The sequence below is a fragment of the Coffea arabica genome, chromosome 11e (genome assembly GCF_036785885.1).
Source record: "Coffea arabica cultivar ET-39 chromosome 11e, Coffea Arabica ET-39 HiFi, whole genome shotgun sequence".
NCBI classification, from domain to species: Eukaryota; Viridiplantae; Streptophyta; class Magnoliopsida; order Gentianales; family Rubiaceae; genus Coffea; species Coffea arabica.
In genome coordinates, this window is record NC_092331.1 from 62408826 (window position 1) to 62420416 (window position 11591).

Below are 11591 nucleotides of genomic sequence, written 5' to 3' on the forward strand. Positions count from 1 at the left end.
GGGACATGTGGCATTTCCCTCTGCCGATAAGACTTTCATTGCATATGCCACATTGCCACTGAAATCTCCACTTGGGCTCAATCATATTGCCAGTACAGTAGTACCATTGGCTTCGACTCGCCAGGCTATTTTTCACTCCACCCGTTCCAAAATTTTTTTTTTTGGTCGCTTTATGAGATTTTGATTTTTTTTAAAAAAAATAGTAAATTGGTTGTGATGTTAGTGTTTTTATTTCCATACTTGCTATCAAAATTTCTAAATTCGAATTCATGTACAATTAAAAGTAGGGACAATATTTAAATAAAATGATAAAAAATAACTTTATTTTAATAGAATGACAAAAATTTTGAAACATTTCAAAATAGAGCATATGATATTTTTAACGGGACAAACGGAATAGTTAATATCATTTTAATAACTCACTAATCCCTATGCCTATCAAGGGATCGGGTTTGGATTCGAACCTGACTTAAATTGAACCTTCTCAATATTTTCTGATGTGGATATAATTATAATTTTGTCTACTCAAACCTGTTTATATTTAGTCTAAAAACAAATCAAATATGAAATATTGAGCCTCAATTTGGGTTCGGGCTAGGCCTCGACCCGTTTGAATAGGTAATTACTTTAGTGATGCGTTTGAATATTTAATATTTGTTTGAATCTTTTGAGGAGTTGTCATTTGCATACCTTAGAATAATTATTTAAAATAATTTATGATTTTTTATCCAAAATTGTGATGTGTAATTAATTGTTTAACAAGACACTTTCTTCATTTTCTTACAACCCGTGTTGAATATGATCGAACCTAGGTTCGAGAGAATAAGTTCAACACCTGTTGAGTATCCGGATTGAATTCGGTACAAGTATAGCTAAGCAAGATTGGATCCGAAATATTCAATTTTGACTCAGATTCAATCCGTTGACAGATCTATTGGTCCCTACTCACATCCCAATTTTTCTCATCATTTCAAATCCATATGACTTTCTCTTTTTTTTCTTAAGGGTATCATTTTACCGCTACTGTCTTGTCTCTGTGTTCTAGCAATTCTAAGGCGAAATCGGATTTTGAAGTTTTCCATGATCACCAATCACTTCTTTCCACCGCTGATTGCTTGATTGTCTTGTTTGTCTAGTAGCAGGAGTAGTCTTTTTTCATCAAACGGCAGGAAATTTGACTATTAACTTGATAAATTTTAAATCACGGGACACCTCAAAAGTCATGATAACTAGTGAAGGTAGCGAGAAGACTTATAAATCCGGAAAAATCGATCAGACGAAGCCTTGTGCCAAACTACTGGCACTTGCTAGTCTATAGTCTCTCCTGTCACATCCGCAGGCCATCCTTGCAGATAGAGCCGCCTCAAATTAGGCTACCTCTTCGCCAAACTAATTTGGTTGGGCTTACTTTAATTTGCCATGTGGTTTAGTACGCCCGCACATTCATTCTGAGATTCATTTTCACTAGGATTATCCAAACCTTCTTCTTTGGGAAAAAAAAAATCCAGGCCTTCTGACCCACCCAAAAACAATAGACAAATAAAAAAGAGATTTTCCGGGCCCAGACTAAAACAAAATCCAAAATACAGAGGCTTTAGACGCTATCACGGATGGCAACGGGGCGAAGAGAAATTATTCCCCCACCTTAAAATGGGGCGGGGGTGGGGACATTTAAATTTATAAATGTATATAAAATATATATATACACAATCTAATAATTTAGTTATAATCTAATTCTTTGTATTTAATATTTTAATTAATAACATAATTATAAATATATAATTGTGACTTAGTCCTATTACATCTCAATCGGATGTTTTAATATCATTTTCATGATATTGACAAGTTGCTAATATTCTTTAATTATTAGTATTTACAACTTATTGAATAGTTAAGTTGAGTACTTGAGCATCTGTTTATTGAATATTTTGAAATAGAATGAATGATAAAATTGTCCCGTAGATGAGTAGATTGTTAAATATAATAAATTGATTTCTTAACGGGACGAGAACGGGGGAAAGGACGAGGGACAGGGGGAGTTATTTGACAACCCCCGCCCCAACCCTACCCTATTGCCACCCTTAGATGCTATGTAACTTTCAAGAGTAAATAATAGACATTATTAAAATTGTCTGAATCTTTACTCATACCGTTTGAAATTGTAAGAGCGTCTAAAAATTATGGAATGAAAACAACTAAAATACAGATATAAGGAAAAAAAATACAACGGAAGATTTGAAAAAAAATTAGTTGGAAGCGACCAGTTACCCTCAAAATTACACCATCTGTAACACTAATATTTTACAAATAGAGATTAAAGAAGCTACAACTAGGGATGGTAACGAGTGGGCACCCGCCCCGCGGGGGTACCAATGGGGCGGGGGATGGGGCAGCATGTCGCCCGCAAAAAAAAATTATATATATATATATATATACACACACACACACAAAAAACAACCCTAAATTTCTTAGAGCTGTACCTTCACGTTATCTGCCCGCTGTCGCACAGCCTAACCTTCCACCCTCTTTTTTCTGCGTTCTTCATACATGCACCCAAATACGCGAAGCAGAGTCAGCCGTCTTGCGTTATGTGGCACACACAGCTAGGTCATGAAGATGATGAGCGGCCTTGGTTTTTATTTTTTATTTTTAATGGTCTGAGCAATTGCAAGCTGGGGATAATCACTTACCCTGACTCGAGAGTCGCCGCCACTTCTTCAGCTTATCAGCTTTCAATTTTCCTCAACCAGGTAAGATTAAATTTTTTTTCTTTCTTTTTTGCTTGGAGGTTAGAATCTTCCTGCTTTTGTTTCGGTATTCTATGCAAAGGGACTGTTGGGTTGGGTTCTTTGCTATGAACTAAAAAAAAAAAGGGTGTTTATTAGCTTGGAACTAGAGTATAATTATGAAAACAGGTTCTGTCTTGTGCAGGAAATTATTGATTTGATTTAAATGCTGGGATAGACCAGAACTACTGTGGCAATTCCTAATGCGAGGATAAATCTGTTTCCTAACTTTAAACTTGATGTGTTGTTCTTCTTATGCCTTGAATCTACGTGCTTTAATATGTTTATTAAGATTTGGTTTTTTTCTCCACGGGGGACCGCGGGGCAAACGGGGCAGGGGACGGGGGGAGTTATTTGACAATGGGGCGGGCCCTCATCCCCCGCTCCATTGTCATCCCTAGCTACAACAAAATACAAAGAAGCTTAAATTGATCCATCATAGCTTAAATTTTCTGATTATGGGCTATGCAAAGTTTCTGATCCCTCACTCCGACTGACCAGTACTTGACAACAAGCACTAGTGCAATAATTCTCATGATGCAGTTGATGGTAACCTCTTCATAAAATTGTCTATTGATTAATAAACAGATGCAACTAATAGTTCCTATGTATTGGAGCTCTGGGTTTTTACTTAGTATACATCTATTCTGAAGTTTTCTGGGCCTAAATTCATGATAGAGTTTCTCATTGCATTCCAGCATATCTTCAAAATATTGAAGCATTAAACAGCACGTGCAAACTAACTATGTGCCCTGGATTTTTCAGCTGAGAGAAGAAAATAAAAGTTTACTTATTTCTGAATTGGTTGGTCGTGCTGAACCTCTTTTCTTGTTATGTTATTAGAAAACAATGTTGAGAGTGTTTTTAGCAGTGGAAAAAGTTTTTGCCTGGAAATCTTAATCTGCTGATCTAATATGACACAGAGTCTGTGCTTCACTGAGTTATACAAGTTTAGTTGCATAGTGCATGAGATTACAAAGGTGGATCATCGAGTGCTGTCAAGAAAGCGATGTGAGAATAGTATACCAAATCTCTGGATGCCTTAAAAATAGAGGAGCTTTCACATGCTCTTCTGGTTAGGTATATAATGCAACATGAGAGCAAACCAAGATCAACGGATAAATCTAGTGGCTGCAGTCTTCAAGAAATTTAGATAATTTTGTCTTTGCTTGAGTAATATTGGTTGGTCAAGCTGTGCCTGAATCTTTACCATGTTAAACAACCGAATCATTTTTTTTCCCTCCTTTTCTGGGTTCTTTTGTGTAGTGGAGCACGGCTTGATGGAATTGCGGAAATTAGATATTGAGCAACGACTATGGGAGGCATCCCGCAAAGAGATTGACCACAACCAGCTTTCTTCCCTTTCCAATGGACGGAAATCTCCGCTGCCATCAAAGATACCTGTTGGGTAGGCGGCAAACATTTGCTTTCCTGAAGCACTATGTGGTCTCATCTCTTTATCTCGCTGCCTTTCCGCTAGATGTAATATATATATACACAGATTACTGGTCCGTCCATCATCATGCAACGTTTTATTGATATTGTTGCTTCCAAACAGGAAGCAGTTGGAACTAAGGCCCACATGAATTGAGATCAATCAGTCACTTTCTCAATCGAGAGGCAGATCCTGGGCCTGAAAATTAGTGTGTGGGCCCCGATTTCTCATGCTTTAGTTTATTTCTCCTTGATCTCATGGATCTAATCTACATACAAGCAAGCACTTTTCTGTTGTCACAGGTCAGGATAAAACTCAACATTAAGTCAATAATATATGGTTTTCAGGAGGGAAACTCGACATTAATTCAGTAAGATAGTTTTCAGAGAGTGGAATCAATACAAGAAGCAACTAACTTGGAAAGGAAGCAAAAGCAAATAGTAAATCTAATACTAAAATTAAGCAGAAAAGACACAATGAGCACCGCAAAAATGTGCTAACATCACACTGTTAATGTCTTTAAGGGTTCTGTTAGCGTTTACAGACCGTTGTTGGGGCTTCAACCTTCATTTCCAGACGATTGAACTGCAGCGCTAAAATTGGTTTGGATAGCAACACTGACACGCTGAGGCTTCTTTTCTTTCTCCTCAACTCTCTGCAAGATCTTTCTTCATCTACATCCACAGCAGGGGGAGGAGGCCCTAATACTTTTGCAGGTGCCACTGCTCTCACCCTAATTAAAACTACTCCATCAGAAAAGCATCTACAATATAGCTTGCAATAACATGATGGTTATTTACAAACATGAACCAGCATTTCCTGCCAACCAAACCCAACACCCCCCCCCCCCCCCCAAGGGCTCTCCCCTTTTATTCCCTTTCAAATTGCTAGCAGAAAATCAGAATTTGTTACTAAAGCCAAGGCTTCATGTGCCAATGATTAAGGTTGAGATCACCATCCCAGAGACATCCCTGTCAAGCTAACCTTTTTTGGTGTTCTCAATAAAAGAATGTATCTTTCAGCATTCCATGCTGTTCAGAGACTCCCTTAATGTATTTGGAAAAGAACCCTCCGTATGGCAGGCAGAAAAGACTCCAACAATGGCTTCGCTAGCAGTCTAAATATTGAATGACAGCTCGAATACATGCAAAAGAGCAAAGAGAAACCTGCACTCAATCTGGCAAGAATACTTGAGGAGGTGATGGTTGTACTTGGTCCGCCCACTGCAAGCACAGCCCTGATTGAGGTTAGTTGTCTGAATACAAAATGAAAACAGACAATCACAATCGTTTACCTAAAGCTCGGAAGCGACAGTTTAACAAGTGGACCCATCCACCCGCTGGACTCCAGTTCAGAGGCTGCCATTGAAAAGTTTGCAACCACAAAAAAATTGCCAGAAAGATGATCAGCAGATTTAAGTTCCAGAAGCTCCATAAAACTAGCAACTCAAGTGATAAATTGTTGGACGATCTGATTCTTCCTTCACACAAGCAAATTACACATCTAAAGCTGACTATTTAATACGATGAAATACTATCTAAAAACTAACCAGGGGCACTAAAGTTGATGTTGCAGATATTCATCTCTTCCATACCCTTCATTTCAGACACTTGTACGTCCATAGAATTTTTAGGGCCATCAAGACTAAACATGCCAACCATATTCAGGAATCCACTGGTTTTAGTTTCTGAAGTCTTTGCAATTGCTCTAACTGTCTGTTTCATTATAAATCACAATAAATAGAACAGTTAAAACAATTGTTTCAAGAAAAAGTAGCCACTCTCTTAGCTATGAGAATAAATATTTGCTGATTATATGCTTTATCAGTGCCAAGGACAAACCCACTTCAGTGCAGGCAGCTTTACCACCCAAATCCATGACCGTAACTTGTCGAGATTGGATGATTATAGTCAATACAAGAGAAAAGAACCTTGAATTGCGAAAAGTTGGTTTATGTGGTAAAGCTTCATTTCTTCAGCTAAATACACGAGGTTCAGATGTATCATGCAGCTAGGAAAATTGGATGACTTGATCGCATTACAGGATGGTAGTACTTAGCTCAAGACTTACCTTTGAAAATTTTGCAACTTGGCTTGGAAGTCCAATATCCTGTGACAAGAATATAAAAAGGCAATAATGAATCACTTTGCAGTGATCAAATGGATTAGTTTTCTGTCATCTCAAAACTTGGGAAAAGAAATCGCTGTTCATTGCCTAATTAGATTTTAACTCTTATCAGTTTCAGAATAATGAGTATTTAGGTTGAAATAAAGTTTAGAAAGGCATAGAATCTTACTGATTCCTACCTTTTGTCCATGAATGCAAGCTTCATCACTGTTCACCAGCACCCTGGCAGCCCATCTGTGTTTCAAAGGAACAGAGGATACCATAAAACACTGCTCTGATTACACCACTGGGCATTGTTATTTGCTATCTGAAAAGTTGAAATTTACATTTCTGTTTCAAATAACTTCAGAATAGTACTTAGCATGTCTATATGAATCAGCTCACACTCTTTTCTGACCATACAATGTCACCAAGGTTTATATGCATAGAAATCAATTTCAAATGCTTAAATAATTACGAGTGATAATTCTTTAGCAGAATACTTACGCACAAGATGTTGGTGGGTTCCATACAGTGCCTGCAATCACCACAAGCTGAAGTTTTTGAAATTAAAATAATGAATGGCATGAAAAAAAAAAATTAAAAGCTGCAGAAGGGGATCTTCAAAGAAACCAGATTAAAGATTAATCTTTTAAATTTAGTTGCTTGAACTGAATTCCGTCCAATACCTTAGTGGTGACCGAAAGTCTTTTGTGTTTCCAATAAATCAATTGACCTCAGAATACAGTACCTCATCAAATTTCCCAGCAGGGCTGTCATCATAATTAGCGAGAAAGAATCCACCAAGAGTGTACCTGCAGAAGAAGAACTGACTATCAGAATCAAAGATATCTTCGTCCATTGCCACAAAAAGAAGGCACAGAGCTAGTAACCGGGAAATAGAAATATGTGTACCCAAAAGCTTCAACCAATCTGAACTCCTTGGGGATGAAAGCTCGAGCAGTCTCTGCTTTGACAAGATGGAGCTGGTATAGGGCGCTGAAATAGAAAAGGAAAGAAGGATGGGCAGGTCATCAAGAAGTGAAATTAAAATGGGGAAAGGGTTGGAGAGAGCAGCATTACAGATTCAATGAAACTTCACTTACCTGCCTCTGAATACCCAGGGGGGTTTGCCATATCCGGATGGAGAATGCGTTTTTCTATGATCCATGGGTTCAACCTTCAAGATTTTGCTCCCATTCACCTATAAAGCGGAGTAGAAATTGGACCTTCCTTTTTTTTTTTTTTTTTTTGAAAAAAAATTAAAACACCCATGAGGAATCAGTAAATTGGATATGTCAAATAAGCCGCCTAGTGCGGAAAGCTAAAGGCTACAGTAACACTACAAGTTCGGCAGTGCAACGAACGGAGGGATTTGCAGCTAATTGGAATGCCTAAATTTTTATGGTTTTGTTTTTCCCTTGTCAAGTGTGCAACCAAGTGGAGTGTCAAGTAGTGGTAATTGAATACTGGGGCGTATAGCGTATAGTAAAACCCAGTTAACAGGAGATGCCAAGGAGCAGAGGCAGATACGATGAATTAATTAGGAGTCGCCATTTTGGTGTTTGTCCTTCAAATGTCAGCAAGTACTTAATTACCAGGGACCATACTGAAAAAAAAGATGAATTTTAGAGGACAATCTTTCAGGTGAATTTATATAAAGTATTCAATAGTTGCGAGTAAGAAAGTAGAACACGACTTCGCTAAAAGTAATTGAAGAGTTTCCAAAAATGCTTATGCGTTTATCAAGACGAGACAGAAAAGCCAAGCGAACAATTTTGATTATTGATGAAGACTAACTAATAGGACAGCATACTGGGAAGCGTGTGTGTGTAATATAATAATGGGAGTAGAAAATGCAGAAACTTGAGATTTGAACAAGTTAAAACATTCTTGATTTGAGGATGATAGGCAGCAGCAGCAGTACTTTAAAGCAAGCGAAAGAAACAGCTAAAAGTGGAGGTATGAACTCACAGAAAATCAAAGGGAAGCGCGTGGCAGGTGAGTCTCCTTTGAAGCCCAACCCAGTTGGGATTCGCACAAACTTGCCTGTGAGAGGAGATATACAGGCAGGAAGGAAGGAGAGAGAGAGAGAGAGAAGGAAGGAAGGAAGGAAAATGGGAAACCCAAAAAAAAACTCAGGGAACAAATTTTGTTGAGGCCAGGCCTGAGGGAGTTGGTTGGGGGAGTGCCGGGAGGCATGTCACGTGAGTCACGTGCGTGAGATGTGATCAGATTCCCAACGGAGGATGGATAAATGCTCCTACTAAGATTTCTCCAATTTTTTTTTTAAAACAAAATTTTCATATATAATGCTATGACAATTGACAACACATAAATAAAAATAACTTCAAAAACACCACATCCTTTACAATAAATAAAAAATAACTCCAAATATATAAAAAAAAATAAAAAATAAAATTTACATCATTTTCTTCTTTCATCTATCATCATCACCACTCTTACCAATCATTGCCACCATCCCCTTATTTTCCTTTTTTCTCTCCCTCCCTCTTCCTCCTCCTCTTTCCTCTCCTTTCCCGCCACACCCCAACCCTGTTTTCCCCTTCCTATGATCTGGCCGCAACCAAATTGAGGAAAAAGGAGTAGCGAGGCGCGGCGGGGAAAGGGGAAGGGAGAAGGAGAGGAAAGAAAAGGAAGAAAAAAGAGATGGAGAAGGAGGAAAAAGAAGAGGAGGGAAAAGGAGGAAGGAGAAGGAAGGGATGGTGGTAGTGGTGACAGCGGTGATGATTGGTTAAAAAATATCATAAAAATTTTTAAATTTTAAAAATATTTCAAAAACATCACAAAAATATTTGCAATAAATTTTTTTTTAAACACACCATTATAATAAAATATTTTAAAAACATTTCAAAAAACAGCTAAACCAAACGATATACACTATGTGACAATATGAATGTTCCACCCGCCAAACTGGCGCCAACTGAATTCACTCCACTCCAGGTACTTGCCACTAGTACACCTGGGCTGTACTGCCACCCCATCTTAAAATGAATGCATAAGTTGAGTTATACAAGAGGAAGGGCAGGATGGGCTGGGTGGCTCGTTGAATTATATAAAATACTAATAATAATAAGGGGGAGGGGTCAGATAAGAGGCCCTTTGCAGCCAGCCATCGTGTGAATTTGAAGAGGCCTCCGTCGGTTCTTTGCGTTTTACCCCTCGGATCGGTCCCGCTCACTGCTGGGAGGAAGAGAGTTCAAATGGTGGAAAGATTCTTTTCCATTCCCCAAATTGAACAGCAGCAGCAGCAGCAACCCCAAATTTTGCTTCTTTCGGGCCCTCCTTCCTCGTAATACTAGTTTTTTTTCCCCCGCTACTTTCCCTATCCCCAATGCTTAATTTTTGCATTTTGTTTTCGCTAATCTTCAGATAATTCTACTTCAATCTTAATGGATTTGGGTTTGATGTAGGTTTGCCTAATTCCTACTCTCTTACTCATCTCTTCAGCGGGAAATCCTCTTTGCTTTTTCAGTTTGCATATAATTCCGCCTTCAGCACCACCTCCTCTTCTGCCGTATTCCTATGCAACCGTCGCAAGTTAGACACCTGTCCACCATTTCTCTCTCAGGCACGCACTACCCCTCTTCTCCTCTATTCTCGTCTCTCTCAATCTGCTATTACTTCCACTTGTTTATTCATTAATTTCCTCTATTACTTGTAAACAAAGTTTTGATTTTTGAGGTGTTGATTTTCCTTCCAGGGCATTGATCCGTCTTCTGAAGTTTTCCAACGTATCCAAATAAAGTAAGGACACCCCTTTACCCCCCAACTCCCCCCGCCCCCCTCTTAAAACAAAAGAAGAAGAAGAAGAAAAAAAAAAGCTTCTTTTAACCCCAAAATTACCTGAATGCATGCGGTTTCTTAGATGACTGTGATCGTGCCATGTGTGAACATTATGCATTTTCTTGAGTGGTTGGTTGGAATTTTGGAAGGTATGTGGATGATGACGAGGGAATCAAGAACTACTTTGCTGCATTTCACTTGCAGCATCCTACTTTTCCTCTTTCAGTCATCATTGATGATTTTGCTGATTTCTTTGACGAAAGGTTATCTTATCAACTCCCCTCTTTATTCTACACTTCATACCCTATATCTGGGATATGCCTGATACGCTTCTCAACTGGTACCGTCTCAAACTTGGCTCAACTTTTTTGATATTCTAAAATTGTTTTATTTCTTTTCATTTTCTATGTCTTGAAGAAATTGCCAAGACAAGTACACTAGTCCCCGCGGAAGAGACTTGGCTATGATTCGAGTGTTGGCTCTATGTCAAAACGCCATTTCACGTGCCAAGTAATTCCCGCTATTAACTACGCCTGATTTTTGCAAGTTTAGCAGTTCATGTGCATTAGTACTCTAATGAGCAGTTTTTGTTTCTTAAAATTCGGATTGTCTTCCTTTACATAGTGAAGCAGGTCCATGTATGCTATTGCTCTCTGACACACACCATGGTGACTCCCCAAGATTGCTCTATATATACAAGAGATGGGTCTCTTCTATTTACACAATTAAAGGTTATCTAACACAAGCACTTATGCCACCCTTTGTTTATCTTTTGTTGTTCTTCCTTGTTTTTCATACTCCATTTTGCACTTCCATGTTCTCGTCGTTGTTTTGGAAATCAGCAGCACATTCTTCTCTTTATGCTAGGTGATGGCTTTGGATCATTTCTTCTTAGGACTAGCTACCAATCAGGAATTGCCAAATCAGCTGGAAATAGAATCGCCAAGTACTCCATAGCTCTACAGTATTTGGTTTTGGAAGGTATTGCTGAAGATGAAGGACAGTAAGTGTACCCCTGAATTATTAGGGTAAGCCCTTCTTCTGTCTTTTTGGGGCTTTACTTCCCATGTTTCAGGTCCTTAAATAATTTAAGTTGTTAACCACTTGCGTAGTATGCTTTAGGTTAACTGTATGGCATTTTAACGTTGCATTCTACTGCAGTTCGCTTGGATGTATGTTGGTACTAGCACAGATCTATGGACAGGCTGGGCGGAGACTATTACAAGTGTTGTGACTTGAGATGTATGGCATTTTAACGTTGCATTCTACAAGTGTTGGTGGAACACATTTGATACTGGAATAGCATTTCTTGAGAATTACAAGTGTTGTGACTTGAAAGGTGTATAAATACTTCTGTTGGTGATACTGAAAATTGGAGAGAGCTTGAAGAAATAACTTTGCATAATCAATTGTTCATCAAGTTCTGTTGTCCCACCCTGCCTGCACTCTTCTTTTGG

General features: G+C 38.5%; 2 protein-coding genes across 11 annotated transcripts; one reads left to right on the forward strand and one right to left on the reverse strand.

Annotated features, from left to right (window-relative positions):
• Positions 1 to 4558: 4558 nt before the first annotated feature.
• LOC113719162 (protein NEOXANTHIN-DEFICIENT 1) lies at positions 4559 to 8944 on the reverse strand. 10 transcript variants are annotated; one of them, XM_027244264.2, is made up of 12 exons: positions 8302 to 8641; positions 7861 to 7936; positions 7434 to 7531; positions 7243 to 7326; positions 7079 to 7142; positions 6835 to 6881; positions 6528 to 6582; positions 6292 to 6330; positions 5771 to 5936; positions 5516 to 5579; positions 5388 to 5444; positions 4559 to 4954 (listed from the first exon to the last, which is right to left on the reverse strand). In XM_027244264.2, exons 3-12 carry the CDS (start codon positions 7496 to 7498, stop codon positions 4753 to 4755), a joined length of 843 nt encoding a protein of 280 aa, XP_027100065.1. In that variant the 5' UTR covers positions 7499 to 7531; positions 7861 to 7936; positions 8302 to 8641; the 3' UTR covers positions 4559 to 4752. The 10 variants fall into 10 exon arrangements, 9 of the variants coding, with proteins under 9 accessions (XP_027100065.1, XP_071928957.1, XP_071928956.1 ...); XM_072072856.1 differs by having other exon boundaries at positions 7823 to 7936; XM_072072855.1 differs by having other exon boundaries at positions 7434 to 7560; positions 8302 to 8640.
• Positions 8945 to 9345: 401 nt separating this feature from the next.
• LOC113719166 (uncharacterized) lies at positions 9346 to 11568 on the forward strand. The gene is made up of 8 exons (XM_027244272.2): positions 9346 to 9640; positions 9799 to 9919; positions 10052 to 10095; positions 10284 to 10397; positions 10552 to 10644; positions 10759 to 10865; positions 11002 to 11162; positions 11296 to 11568. The coding sequence occupies exons 1-7, from the start codon at positions 9552 to 9554 to the stop codon at positions 11139 to 11141; spliced, it is 708 nt and encodes a 235-aa protein (XP_027100073.2). The 5' UTR covers positions 9346 to 9551; the 3' UTR covers positions 11142 to 11162; positions 11296 to 11568.
• The last annotated feature ends 23 nt before the right edge of the window (positions 11569 to 11591 follow it).